Raw genomic sequence first — 14,465 nt, forward strand, 5'->3', positions numbered from 1 at the left:
AGAACAAATGATCCAATCAAGAAATGGGCAGAAGACACGAACAGACATTTTTCCAAAGAAGACATCCAAATGGCCAACAGACACATGAAAAAGTGTTCAACATCGCTTGACATCAGGGAAATCCAAATCAAAACCTCAATAAGATACCACCTCACACCAGTCAGAATGGCTTAAATTAACAAGTCAGGAAACGACAGATGTTGGCGGGGATGTGGAGAAAGGGGAACCCTCCTACACTGTTGGTGGGAATGCAAGCTGGTGCAGCCACTCTGGAAAACAGTATGGAGGTTCCTCAAAAAGTTGAAAATAGAGCTACCATACGACCCAGCAATTGCACTACTGGTTATTTACCCCAAAGATACAAAAGTAGGGATCCGAAAGGGCACGTGCACCCTGATGTTTATAGCAGCAATGTCCACAATAGCCAAATTGTGGAAAGAGCCAAGATGTCCATCGACAGATGAATGGATAAAGAAGATGTGGTCTATATATACAATGGAATATTATGCAGCCATCAAAGGAATGAGATCTTGCCATTTGCAACGACGTGGATGGAACTGGAGGGTATTAAGCTGAGCGAAATAAGTCAATCAGAGAAAGACATGTTATCATATGATCTCACTGATATGAGGAATTCTTAATCTCAGGAAACAAACTGAGGGTTGCTGGAGTGGTGGGGGGTGGGAAGGATGGGGTGGCTGGGTGATAGACATTGGGGAGGGTATGTGCTATGGTGAATGCTGTGAATTGTGTAAGACGGTTGAATCACAGACCTGTACCTCTGAAACAAATAATACATTGTATGTTAAAAAAAAAAAAGAAGAAGAAGAAGAAGATGATAGTAGGAAGGGAAAAATGAAGGGGGGAAAATCGGAGGGGGAGACGAACCATGAGAGACTATGGACTCTGAGAAACAAACTGAGGGGTTTAGAGGGGAGGGGCGTGGAGGGATGGGTTAGCCCAGTGATGGGTATTAAGGAGGGCACATATTGAATGGAGCACTGGGTGTTATACACAAACAATGAATCATGGGACACTACATCAAAAACTAATGATGTAATGTATGATGATTAACATAACATAATAAAAAAAAATTTTTTTAATTCCAGAATAACCTAATTATCCACTAATTGAGATTGGTAAATAACTATAGTACTTATAATGGAATACTATAAAGCTATTACAAAGAATGAGACATATCTTTACACAGTGGCATGCATTAAGTAAGAAAGCAAGTTGCAACCATGTGAATAGGGTACAGGATTTCTTTTTGGGGTGATGAAAATGCTGTGCAGTTAGATAGTGGTGATGGTTGCACAACACTGTGAATGTCCTAAAAACCACTAAATTGTACAATTTAAAATGGTTAATGGGGTGCTTGGATGGCTCGGTTGGTTGAGTGTCAGACTCTTGGTCGTGACTCAGGTCACATTCTCAGGGTCATAGGATCAAGTTCCACACCAGGCTCCATATTCAGCAGGGAGTCTGCTTGAGGTTCTCTCTCTCCTCTCCCTCTGCCCCTCCCCCCCAGCATAGGATCATGCTCTCTTTAAAATAAAATCTTTAAAATAAATAATAAAATGGTTAAAATGGTCAGTTTTAGGTTATGTAAATTTTACCTCAATTTTTTAAAAGAAGTCTGAATAACATGATCCCATTCTTTGTGGGGAAAACAATATCTATTAGTGTGTGCACAGAAGAAAATCTGGAGAGAGATATACCAAATAATTGATAGTGATTATTTCTGAGAGCAATAAATATGGTACACTGTTGTTGTTTTTTTTAGGTAAACTCTACGCCCAATGTGGGGCTCAAACTCACAACCCCAAGATCAAGAATCACATGCTCTACCAACTGAGCCAGCCAGGCACCCCAGATAATGGTATATATTCATATCCATGTTGCATAGGCCTCTAACGTTTGAATTTTTAGTAAAAGAGCATTTATAACTTTCATATTCAGAAAAAAATATACTAAATCACTTGAAAAGTATATCCTTTTCTAGAGAACAAATGTCTGAGAACAAATAATTTTAAAAATTCCTTTCATCAAAGATATTTCAAAATATCTATTTCCATGATGATGGGCTTAGGACATGCTACTCCAAAATATGGCAAGCTGGCATTTTAAGTATCTTAAGCAGAAGGAATTTTTAAATAACAGCAAAAGCAAGAAGGTCACTCTGACCTCTGCCCCCTCACCCTTCTTCCCTTGAAACAGGTCATAAAACTCCCTTGTGAAAGGAGCCCTCCTTCTATCAAGAGGAAAGAAGACAGTTTGATCACCAGAGACAGGAAATTCAGGGCCAAGAAGGATGTATGAACAAACCTTGTTAAACTAACCCTTATCTTTCTAGTTCCTACTTCACCACTTACTACCCCTAACCCAAACTTCTTTGTCGTATCAGTTCTTCACGAATTTATTTTTTCTTTGTCTAACAAGTATAAAAACTTCCTGCTCTGGTCACTTTTTGGGGTCTTTTTCTCTGCTCTTGTAAAGGCTCCCATGTACATGTAAAAATTTAATAAAATTTGTATGCTTTTATCCTGTTAACATGTCCTTATCAGCTTAATTTTCAGACCCAGCAGGGACCTTAAGAGGGTGGAGAAAAATTTTTTTCCTTCCCTATAGAACTATATTACTTCAGAATTGTGAGATTGTAGAGATTGCTTTTCTTGCATCGCCTAATTCAACAAAGAAAAAGAACATGTACAAACCCCTTGCTCAGGATAGTTAGATGCTACGATCGATCCTTCATTAGGACTGAAATGTAAACACTCATTTATCTAGAAGGAATTGGGTACCAAAGTCTATGTACCCTGAATTATGCTTCTGTTTCCAAACCAAAGCATCTGCTGACCTTCAGACGATGAAAGGAAATAGAAGATTCAGGGTCAGAAGATTTGGGATTCTGGTTTCAGTTCAGCCGCTAATTTGCTGTGTGAATAAAGGCGAATGCTTTAACCGCGTTAGAACTTCATTTCCTCATCTCTAAAAATGGGGAGAGAGCACTAAATACTTAGAGTGGTAAAAAAAATTTTTTAAGATTTTATTTATTTATTTGAAGGAGAAAGAGAGCACAAGCAGGGGAGGGGCAGAGGGAGAGGGAGAAGCAGGCTTCCTGCTGAGCAGGGAGCCTGATGCGGGGCTCGATCCCAGGACCCCGGGATCATGACCAGAGCTGAAGGCAGACAGATGCTTAACCGACTGAGCCACCCAGGTGCCCCTAGAGTGGTAAAATGATGTGAGTATGTGAGAAATCAAGAAGCCAAAAACAAACACTACACTCAGAAAATTCCATTTAGGGCAATGCCTATTATTTTATATAATCTTTTTTTTTTTTCACGTTAACATTCTTAGTTTATTGATCCTCTCATGAAAAATCTGCACAACCAGATAAAGCCACTGCAGCATCTTTACTCCTTCTGTTGTCCAATCTCCAGCTCACTTTTTGCCAGCACCAACATTGGCTTTTGCAGTCCCCCTGACTTTCTTCATTCTGTTCTTGCGTTCCTTTTGCTGTTTTCTTGATGTCTTTTTCTTCTCATACAGGCCATGTCTTGCAAGTCTGTGTTTGGGTTCATTTTTCTTTGCATAATCCAAGGAATCATATATCATGCCAAAGCCGGTTGTCTTGCCACCACCAAAATGGGTTCTGAATCCAAACACAAATATGACATCTGGTGTGGTCTTGTACATTTTGGCTAGTTTTTCCCGAATTTCTGTCTTAGGTACTGTTGCCTTTCCGGGGTGAAGAACATCAATGACCATCTGTTTCCGCTGAAGTAGTCGGTTAGTCATGAACTTCCTGGTCCGGATAGTTACTGTGTTGTTCATGATGGCGGCTATTTTATATAATCTTAGGAGAGTTTCTTAAGGCAATTAAATGCAGAGCTATGGCCAAAATATCCACTTGGGAGGATGGCCAACAGACTGGGTGCTTACCTGACATTTTAAAAGCCTGGAAATGAGGCATCTATCAGAGCATTCCTGAGTACCGTAAAGTCCATCTCTAAAGAAATATTTGAGCATTCCAGGCTGCCTGGGTGGCTCAGTCGTTAAGCATCTGCCCTCCACGAGAGTCATGATCCCACAGACCTGGGATTGAGCCCTGCATCAGGCTCCCTGCTCAGCGGGGAGTCTGCTTCTCCCTCTCCCACTCCCCCTGCTTGTGTTCCCTCTCTCACTGTGTCTCTCTGTCAAATAAATAAAGTATTTAATAAGAGAAAGAAATATTTGAGCATTCCAAGAAGATGAGAAGTTCACTCAGCTAAGCTAATGTTTCTTCCAGTTCTAAAGAGATGTGATTTTTGCAGACAATAGAAAAAAAAAATGTATTCCTTGCTGCCCCCTTGTGACTTTTAGGGAAACTGTTCCTTGGTTTATTAAATTCATTTTTTAATTCAGCAAATATTTATTATTGTTTATAGTACGCCGGGCACTCTACTGGTGATGAGAACACACAAATGAGGCACGATGCCTACCCTTAAGGAACTCACAGACTAATAAAGGCTAGCAATGGGGGTGCCTGGTGGCTCACATCCGACTTTTGATTTCAGCTCAGGTCACGATTTCAGGGTCGTGAGATTGAGCTCTGCTTCCAACTCCCCACTGGGTATGGAGCCTGCTTAAAATTCTCTCTCTCCTTCTCCATCTGTCCCTCTCCCCCCTTGCCCCCACATGCACTCTTTCTCTCTCTCAATAAAATAAAATAAAATAAAATAAATAAAAGCTAGCAATGGCTAAACATCTACAATGCAGTGTGATAGTGGCAAGTTCAAGGACTTACCTGGACCACCTAAATCAGCCAGTTTGTTCTTGGGAGGTAGGGTGAAATACTCCAGGAAGTCTGCACAAGGAGGGATGGGAGATGTTAACTGTTTCTTTTTTTCTTTTTTTTTTTTTTAAAGATTTTATTTATTTATTTGAGAGAATGAGAGAGAGCAAGCACATGAGAGGGGGGAGGGTCAGAGGGAGAAGCAGACCCCCCGCCAAGCAGGGAGCCCGACGCGGGACTCGATCCCGGGACTCCAGGATCATGACCTGAGCCGAAGGCAGTCGCTTAACCAACTGAGCCACCCAGGCGCCCCGATGTTAGCTGTTTCAAAAAGACATTTAGGTAGTAGAATTGATGAGATTCCCTGATATGGTGATATAGAGATAGGGTGATAGGGATCAGGAATCTGGTCTAGGAGAACAACAAAGACTACGTCCGTATGGCCAAAGCTAGACTGAATAACACACGGAAATACAAGAGACTTTAAAATGGTCAGTCTTGTCAGTTCTTTCAGCATAGTCTGTGAGCTATATCCTATCAGTGTCTTAGCCATATTTCATATTTATCTGACTTCTAATCTCAGCTATTATCACTTAGTACTTTTAAGGATTTTATTTGGGCATAGTTATCATCATTTTATGTTTGATAACTGTAGACAAAGACCAGGGAATATTCAAACCATAATAAGTCAAACACCAGTGTCATGGAAGAATTTTTAACAATAAATAAAAGCAAAAGTGGTGTCAGGAAACAAGTTAAAAAAAATTTCAACTTCTCATTGTTGTTCTCATCTCCAGGGTCAGCTACACGACCTAGCAAATGATTGGTTGGTTGAAATAATAAATTTGAATGAATGACTAAAGAGTGAATGCATTTGAATGATTGAATGGTTCTGGAACCAGCCTGTAAAGAAAGGGTAAGATGTGGATTACTAGAAAGGATGGAGAAGAATATCTGAGAAAGGGAGAGCCACATAGAAGCTAAGGCCATCGAACGAGAAGGAAGGAGAGAAAATGGCGTCCACGGATTACAGTACCTACAGCCAAGCGGCAGCCCAGCAGGGCTACAATGCATACACCGCCCAACCCACTCAAGGATATGCACAGACCACCCAGGCATATGGGCAGCAAAGTTACGGAACCTATGGACAGCCCACTGATGTCAGCCATACCCAGGCTCAGACCACTGTGACCTATGGGCAGACCGCCTATGCAACTTCTTATGGACAGCCTCCCGCTGGTTATACTGCTCCAGCTGCCCCCCAGGCATACAGCCAGCCTGTCCAGGGGGACAGCACTGGTGCTCATGATACCACCACTGCTATGGTCACTACCACCCAGGCCTCCTATGCAGCTCAGTCCGCTTATGGCACTCAGCCTGCTTACCCAGCCTATGGGCAGCAGCCGGCAGCCACCGCACCTGCAAGACCGCAGGATGGTAACAGACCCGCTGAGACTAGTCAACCTCCATCTAGCACAGGGGGTTACAACCAGCCCAGCCTAGGATACGGACAGAGTAACTACAGGTATCCCCAGGTACCTGGGACCTACCCCATGCAGCCAGTCACAGCACCACCATCTTATCCTCCTACCAGCTACTCCTCTACACAGCCGACTAGTTAGGATCAGAGCAGTTCCTCTCAGCAGAACACCTATGGGCAGCCGAGCAGCTATGGACAGCAGAGTAGCTATGGTCAACAAAGCAGCTATGGGCAGCAGCCGCCCACTAGTTATCCCCCCCAAACTGGATCCTACAGCCAGGCTCCAAGTCAATATAGCCAACAGAGCAGCAGCTACGGGCAGCAGAGTTCATTCCGACAGGACCACCCCAGGAGCATGGGTGTTTATGGGCAGGGGTCTGGAGGATTTTCCGGACCAGGAGAGAACCGGAGCATGAGTGGCCCTGATAACCGGGGCAGGGGAAGAGGGGGATTTGATCGTGGAGGCATGAGCAGAGGTGGGCGGGGAGGAGGACGCGGTGGAATGGGCGCTGGAGAGCGAGGTGGCTTCAGTAAGCCTGGTGGACCCATGGACGAAGGACCAGATCTTGATCTAGGCCCACCTGTAGATCCAGATGAAGACTCTGACAACAGTGCAATTTATGTGCAAGGCTTAAATGACAATGTGACTCTAGATGATCTGGCAGACTTCTTCAAGCAGTGTGGAGTTGTTAAGATGAACAAGAGAACCGGACAACCCATGATCCATATCTACTTGGACAAGGAAACAGGAAAGCCCAAAGGTGATGCTACAGTGTCCTATGAAGACCCACCAACTGCCAAGGCTGCTGTGGAGTGGTTTGATGGGAAAGATTTTCAAGGGAGCAAACTTAAGGTTTCTCTTGCTCGGAAGAAGCCTCCGATGAACAGCATGCGGGGTGGTATGCCTCCCCATGAGGGCAGAGGGATGCTGCCACCACTTCGTGGAGGTCCAGGGGGCCCAGGAGGTCCTGGGGGCCCCATGGGTCGTATGGGAGGCCGTGGAGGAGACAGAGGTGGCTTTCCCCCAAGAGGGCCTCGGGGTTCCCGAGGGAACCCATCCGGAGGAGGAAATGTCCAGCACCGAGCTGGAGACTGGCAGTGCCCCAATCCGGGGTGTGGAAACCAGAACTTCGCCTGGAAAACAGAATGCAACCAGTGTAAGGCCCCGAAGCCCGAAGGCTTCCTTCCACCACCCTTTCCACCCCCGGGTGGTGACCGTGGCAGAGGTGGCCCTGGTGGCATGAGGGGCGGAAGAGGCGGCCTCATGGACCGCGGTGGTCCCGGTGGGATGTTCAGAGGTGGCCGTGGTGGAGACAGAGGGGGCTTCCGTGGTGGCCGGGGCATGGACCGAGGTGGCTTTGGTGGAGGAAGACGGGGCGGCCCTGGTGGGCCCCCTGGACCTTTGATGGAACAGATGGGAGGAAGAAGAGGCGGGCGCGGAGGACCTGGAAAAATGGATAAAGGCGAGCACCGTCAGGAACGCAGAGACCGGCCCTACTAGACGCAGAGACCCCGCAGAGCTGCATTGACTACCAGATTTATTTTTTAAACCAGAAAATGTTTTAAATTTATAATTCCATATTTATAATGTTGGCCACAACATTATGATTATTCCTTGTCTGTACTTTAGTATTTTTCACCATTTGTGAAGAAACATTAAAACAAGTTAAATGGTAGTGTGCCGAGTTTTTTTTTCCTTCTTTTAAAGATGGTTGTTTAACTAAGACTAAACAATGGGAACCCCTTGTGAGCATGCTCACTATCATTGTGGAGAACCAAGAGGGCCTCCAACTGTAACAATGTTCATGGTTGTGATTTTTTTTTTAATAAAATTCCAAATGTTTATAAACAGTCAAAAAAAAAAAAAAAAAAAAAAAAAAGAAGAAGAAGAAGAAGCTAAGGCCATCTACCAAAGGAAACATAATACCCAGTACATGGATTGTTATTAAGTAGTGCTAATTGAGGGGGCTACTGGAGGGCACAAGTATCCAAATATAGACAGAATCTGACTCGGGTCTTTTCTCTCAGCCTCCAGGGATTATTTCCTGCACATCTATTCTTTGGACTATGAAGAGATCAAAGCTGAGTGGGGGGTGAAAGCTTAGGGCCCAGAAGATCTCCCTCCACCACTTCCTCCCAAAATGTTGGCCTGCGCAACTCACAGCTTCAACCGCTTCTTTTCAAGACCTAGATATAAATCTTGTTCAATAAAAACAATTAGCAGAAGAGAGAACATTCAACAGTTGTAATTACCTAAATGTCCCACCATTAACCATTTGAAGGACTAAATCCCCTACATTGATTGTTTTAATGAATGATAATTAAAACCAAATAACCTCTAGGCTCATTTGATTGCTACAGTGACAAAACCGAACCTCTTGGCATTATATTGCAAGGCCCTGAATTGAGGCAGGCAAAGCACAATAGATAAAGTACAAGGAGAATCAGGTGGTGAGTGGAAAGGTACTGGTGCACACTGGAGTAGAAAGAAGGCCATGGCTATCCTAGCAGACACATTTCAGCGACCAGTTGATGGGAGATCTGCAACACCGCTCCCCAGTCAGGGAAAGTCTTCCTGGCTTGGTTTTTTTTGTTGTTGTTTTTGTTTTTTGGGTTGTTTTTTTTTTAAGATTTTATTTATTTATTTGAGAGAGAGAGAATGAGAGAGAGCACATGAGAGGGGGGAGGGTCAGAGGGAGAAGCAGACTCCCCGCCGAGCAGGGAGCCCGATGCGGGACTCGATCCAGGGACTCCGGGATCATGACCTGAGCCGAAGGCAGTCGCTTAACCAACTGAGCCACCCAGGCGCCCAATTTTTGTTTTTAATTTAAATTCAAGTTAGTTACATATAGTGTATTATTAATTTCAGGGTTGAATTTAGTGATTCATCAGTCTTATATAATACCCAGTGCTCATTACATCACGTGCCCTCCTTAATGCCCATCGTCCAGTTACCCCATCCCCCCCACCTCCCCTCCAGCAACCCTGTTTGTTTTCTATGATTAATAGTCCCTTATGGTTTGCCTCTCTCTGTTTTTAACCTATTTTATTTTTTTTCCCTTCCCCTGTGTTCATGTTTTGTTTCTTAAATTCCATACATGAGTGAAATCATATGGTATTTGTTTTCTCTGGCTGACTTATTTCACTTAGCATAATACCCTCTAGTTCCATCCACGTTGTTGCAAATGGCAACATTTCATTCTTTTTGATGGCTGAGTAATATTCCTGTGTGTGTGTGTGTGTGTGTGTGTGATCTTTAACCATTCATCCCTCAATGGACATCTGAGCTTTTTCCATATTTTGGCTATTGTTGACATTGCTGCTATAAACACGGGTGCATGTGCCCCTTAGAATCAGCATTTTTGTATCCTTTGGATAAATGCCTAGTAGTACAATTGCTGGGTCGTAGGGTAGCTCTATTTTTAACTTTTTGAGGAACCTCCATACCGTTCTCCAGAGTGGCTGCACCAGCTTGCATTCCCACCAACAGTGTAAGAGGGTTCCCCTTTCTCTGCATCGTCGCCAACATCTGTTGTTTCCTGAGTTTTTAATTTCAGCTGTTCTGACAGGTGTGAGGTGGCATCTTGAATAGGTTAAGGAAGAGACTGTGTCATACTCATCATCAGACCCTAGTACAGCACCCAGTCAGTTCACAAAAATAATTTTTTTGAACCGAACTTAATATAAAGTAATTTAGATTAAAACCTAGGATAGGCCTAACAATATGAATGTACAAATCATGCACTAATGAATCTTTCCAAAGCAACATATTTGTTGACATTTTTAAATACTTAAAATGGCAGGTGAGCAGTCTTCATAATTCGTTGCTCTGTGGCATGTGTGAATACTGTGTTCTAAGCTTTTCTTCTGCAGGACAACCTCTTCTAGGTTGAAGCCAGAGCCAGAAAGTTCAGGTAGTTCAGCACTTTTTATAACCACTCAGTAAATCAACATTTATAAAGCACTTAACTGGGGTTCCTGGGTGGCTCAGTCAGTTAGGCTTCTGCATTCACCTCAGGTCATGATCCCAAGGCACTGGGATCAAACCCCAAGGCAGGCTCCCTGCTCAGCAGGGAGTCTGCTTCTCTCTCCTTCTGCCCCTCCTCCTGCTTGTGCTCTCTCGCAAATAAGAATCTTTAAAAATTTTTAAAAACAAAAAATATTTATATAAAGCACTTAACTGTGCATGCAACACACTGTTCCAAGCACTGGGATTATAATGGAGAGTCAGCTGGGGTTGAAAAAGGAATTTAACTACCTCCATTTTGACCTTAGTCTGTACTTTCTGATTAAATTCTTCTTTCCAGCTTGTCTCATAACTCAGGCAAAAGACCCGGGGAGCAAAGCTGTGATGGGAACATAATTACCCCTCAAGCAATAACGACTACCCTGAGCCAGCAAGACCCCTCTTGATTGTCCCCAAGACAATGAGCTTTACTGCCCATCACGTGTACCCACTGACCATTGTCCCGCATTTTCTTTATATAAACCTAGACATATTTTCAACACTTTGGAGACAGTCTTTAAGACATCCACCCACTGTCTCTGGGTGTTGGCCTTACTGAAATAAACTCCTTTCTTGTCTCCCCACCACTCCTGTCTCTGCCTTTGGATGTTGTCAGCAGCCGGTGGCCAAACCTGGTCTGCTTGGGACCCCCGGAGCCGGGTGCTCTTGTGCCCTGGCGCCCTGGTTACAGGATCAGCTAGAAGTATAGGAAGACTCTTTCCCAATGAAATACAAATTACCCCCAAATCGCCTATCTGCTTGGAATTTTTACTAAGAACCTCCTATCAAAGAAAACTTGATCAAGTACATGGGTTGATTATTAATTCATGCTAATTTAGGGGACTACTTGAGGGTGTAAGTATCCAAATATAGACAGAAAGCAATGTATTTTAATATAGTGCAATTTTCATAGTGCAATTTTCACAGCCTGTGTGTTTAATAGGACCCATGTGCAATGGCATTTATGATGTACCAAATAAATAAGCTCACAAAAATGCACCACACTATAAATAAAACAATCATAGAAAACACAGTGCCAACTTCTCCCCTAGTAATCTTAAATTCAGATAAATCTGTGTTTTTCATTATGGCAAACCCTTTGTCTCTCTCTTTTTTTTTTTTTAAAACAATGGGACTTTTTTTTAAGATTTTTTTTATTTATTTGACAGAGAGAGAGCACATGAGCAAGCAGGGGGAGCGGCTGGCAGAGGGAGAGAGAAGCAGACTCCCCACTGAGGAGAGAGCCCAATGCGGGGCTCAATCCCAGGACCCTGAGATCATGACCTGAGCCAAAAGCAGACGCTTAACTGACTGAGCCACCCAGGCACCCCTAATTTTTTCTTTTTTTACCATGAGCATGTATTCTCTATTACCATTCTCCTTCCACCCCACTCCCACCAAATCTGTACCTATAAGGATACTTTTATCTTTTAGGGAACCATCCAGGTTTTTAAAAGTTGACAAGAACCCTACCTCTTCAGCAGGAACGGGTCAGAAAAAAAGCACTACTATATTTGAATTAATTTCAGATGGTTTAAGGACCTAAATGGGAAAAGCAAAAGTCTTAAATGATTAGAAGCCCCTTTAGGAGACTCTGACATCCAGACATAAACAAGAACCAAAATACAAAACATACAGAAAAATATTCATAAATTCAACTACATTAACATATAAAGCTTCTAAATGACAACAGTTACCATTTTAAAAAGTTAAGAAAAAAGCTACAGACTGAGAGATGATATTTCGGAATGTAAAATCAGCAGTTCCTTTCAAGGCCATTGATCTGCATCTCATAAATCTGGAAATACATATCTCCTCTAACCTAGCAATCCTACTGTAAACTGTATACGTAGGGCAGTAATTCTCAAGGTTGAGCTTGCATCAGAATCACGGGGGGAGCTTGTGATACGGTTTGTGGGGCCCCACCCTCAGTTTCTGATTGAGTAAGCCTGGACGAAGGTCCCAGAATTTGCATATCTAACAGGTTCCAGATGATTCTGCTGCAGCAGCTAATGAATCAGGCACTACGTTTGGAGAATCTCAGCCCCAAAGAAACCTCCCAAGGGGCCACAGACAAAAAATGTTCACCATAGCATTGTTTACAGTCCCGAGAAACTGGAAGCCAACAATAAGGAAATGGAGGAATAAATGTATATCAAGCAATGCAGTTAAATGAATGAACGACCTGTATCAATATGACTAATTCTCAAATCATAATGGTGAGTGAAAAAACAAGTTGTAAAAGAATATACTGAAGATGCCGATAAGGTAAATCTTAAACAACAGTCTATTGCTCATGTCTCCATTCACACGTACCAAAAGGACAAAAGCGTGGATAGGAAGGATACGTATTAGCGAGGGGTGAAGGGAATTAAGATTGGGAAGGGTTCCGAAAGGAGCTTCATTTTATCTGTGATCTCTTGTTTCTTTAAAACTGACCTGGAGCTCAGCCCTTTCCAGTTCCCTACTTCTCACCGCAGCAGAGGGCGCTGAGAGCAGACACCTTGTCCGGAAGAGGACCGCAAAGTATGGTTCAGTGGGAGCATCCCTTCCTGTCCAGCAAAAGGAGGCAGGATTGAGAACCATCTATTTCACTAGTTTTCTGTTTTCCTGGTTTTCCAAACAAACTTGGACATTAATACCTGCCTATATGGACTATATATATAGGAAAATATATATATATATATAAAGGGAGGGAGGGAAGGAAAAAAGGAGGGAGAATCACACCAGCACTTGTTAGAAGGATAATGTCTCTCTTTAGAGAATGGATATATTTTATCATCCTGGTGTGTGAGGGGCACAATGGGATCCACAAAATCAATAGTAACACCAGCTTATATTTCCACAGTACCTTCCCCTTTGCAAGCTGTTTCACTGGGACTAGAAAACAGACAGTTATACGGAGGAAGAGAAATTCAAGGTACCTTGATATGACAACCGTAGGTTTGGGCTCTGACCCCTGCCCCAAATTTCCTTCTTCCTTTGGATGTGAAGGAGTTCAGAGCATGTTACCCCAAAATATGTTGCTTGGCATATAGGCTATTTTGAGTTAAAGGTACTTGGAAAACAGCAAATACAAGAAACAGACTCTGACTTTCCTTCTTGTCCTTAAAAGCAGGGGATGAAATTCCTGAGGGACAGATGTCCTCCCCATGCAAAAAGGAAAGTAACATTCTTATCATCAAAGACGAGAAGTTGAGACCGAGAGAGTTGTACACAAGCAGACCTTGTTAAAACCATTCTCTTCCTTCAGCTTCCCCACATAGTCTAGTCACTTTTGCCTGTCTTTGTTCAACCTTATTCAAAAGCAAGTAGGGTTTGCCATTTTTTGAATCTTCATTCATTATAAGGGCTCACATGTCATGTAAAACTTACTGTAAATTATTTGTATGCTTTTCTCCTGTTAATCTCTTATGTCAGTGTAATTCTTAGGCCCAGTTAAAAAACCCTAAGAGGGCAGAGGGAAGAATGCGCCTCTCCTACAAATGTGTGGAATGCGTCTGACAACCTATGACCTTCCTCTGAGCTCGGTTCCCCAGAAACCTCAAAACTATTACCTCTTCGAAGAAACCTTTCTGACTATTCATTTGAAAATAGCATCTTCAGTCTCTCTCCAACTCCTTTCCCTGCTTTACGTTGGTTGAGAGCACTCATCACTACCTGACATGATCTTACACGTTAACTTACTGTCTTCTGCACTCTCTAGCATATAAGCTTCAGAATGCAGAGAGCCGTCTAGTAGCGAGCATTACCAATACATCCAGGGCCTAGGATGACGCATGACCACTAGCAGGGGCCCAGTAAATATTTGTGGGACATGTGAATGAATGAATCTACCTTTCTTAGGGTCTCTGTTCATCTTTCTTCCTATTAAGATTCCCTCCACTAAATCTAGATACTCTCCAGAGGCTGGTGCCCTGCCAATGTACCAAGACATTTCAATCTTTTGCTTTTTTTTTTTTTTTGGCTTTTTTTTTTATTCTTATGTTAATCCCCATACATTACATCATTAGTTTTAGATGAAGTGTTCCATGATTCATTGTTTGTGCACAACACCCTCAATCTTTTGCTTTTAATTCAACCTCACATGTCCACTGTAGGAAAGGCTGTCCCAGAATCCCACGCTCTCGGCTACCTAACAAACACCATTTTATTTTCTCCAAAAGAAAAAACTCAGAACTGGGTCCTCTTCACATCCCATC

At 43.0% G+C, this 14,465-nt stretch overlaps 2 protein-coding genes and 1 long non-coding RNA gene across 3 annotated transcripts in view; 1 reads left to right on the plus strand and 2 right to left on the minus strand.

Annotated features, from left to right (window-relative positions):
• The window catches only part of LOC118002879, an 88,784-nt gene that overhangs the window by 63,791 nt on the left and 10,528 nt on the right, over positions 1–14,465 (minus strand). The window lies entirely within an intron of this gene.
• On the minus strand, positions 3,332–3,852 carry LOC118002878 (40S ribosomal protein S24-like). Its single transcript, XM_034993489.1, has one exon. It carries the CDS (start codon positions 3,835–3,837, stop codon positions 3,445–3,447), a length of 393 nt encoding a protein of 130 aa, XP_034849380.1. The 5' UTR covers positions 3,838–3,852; the 3' UTR covers positions 3,332–3,444.
• On the plus strand, positions 5,771–7,933 carry LOC118002877 (RNA-binding protein EWS-like). The gene has a single exon (XM_034993488.1). It carries the CDS (start codon positions 5,791–5,793, stop codon positions 6,397–6,399), a length of 609 nt encoding a protein of 202 aa, XP_034849379.1. The 5' UTR covers positions 5,771–5,790; the 3' UTR covers positions 6,400–7,933.

This window comes from Mirounga leonina, unplaced genomic scaffold, assembly GCF_011800145.1.
Source record: "Mirounga leonina isolate KUSES-001 unplaced genomic scaffold, KU_Mleo_1.0 Mir_84, whole genome shotgun sequence".
NCBI lineage: Eukaryota > Metazoa > Chordata > Mammalia > Carnivora > Phocidae > Mirounga > Mirounga leonina.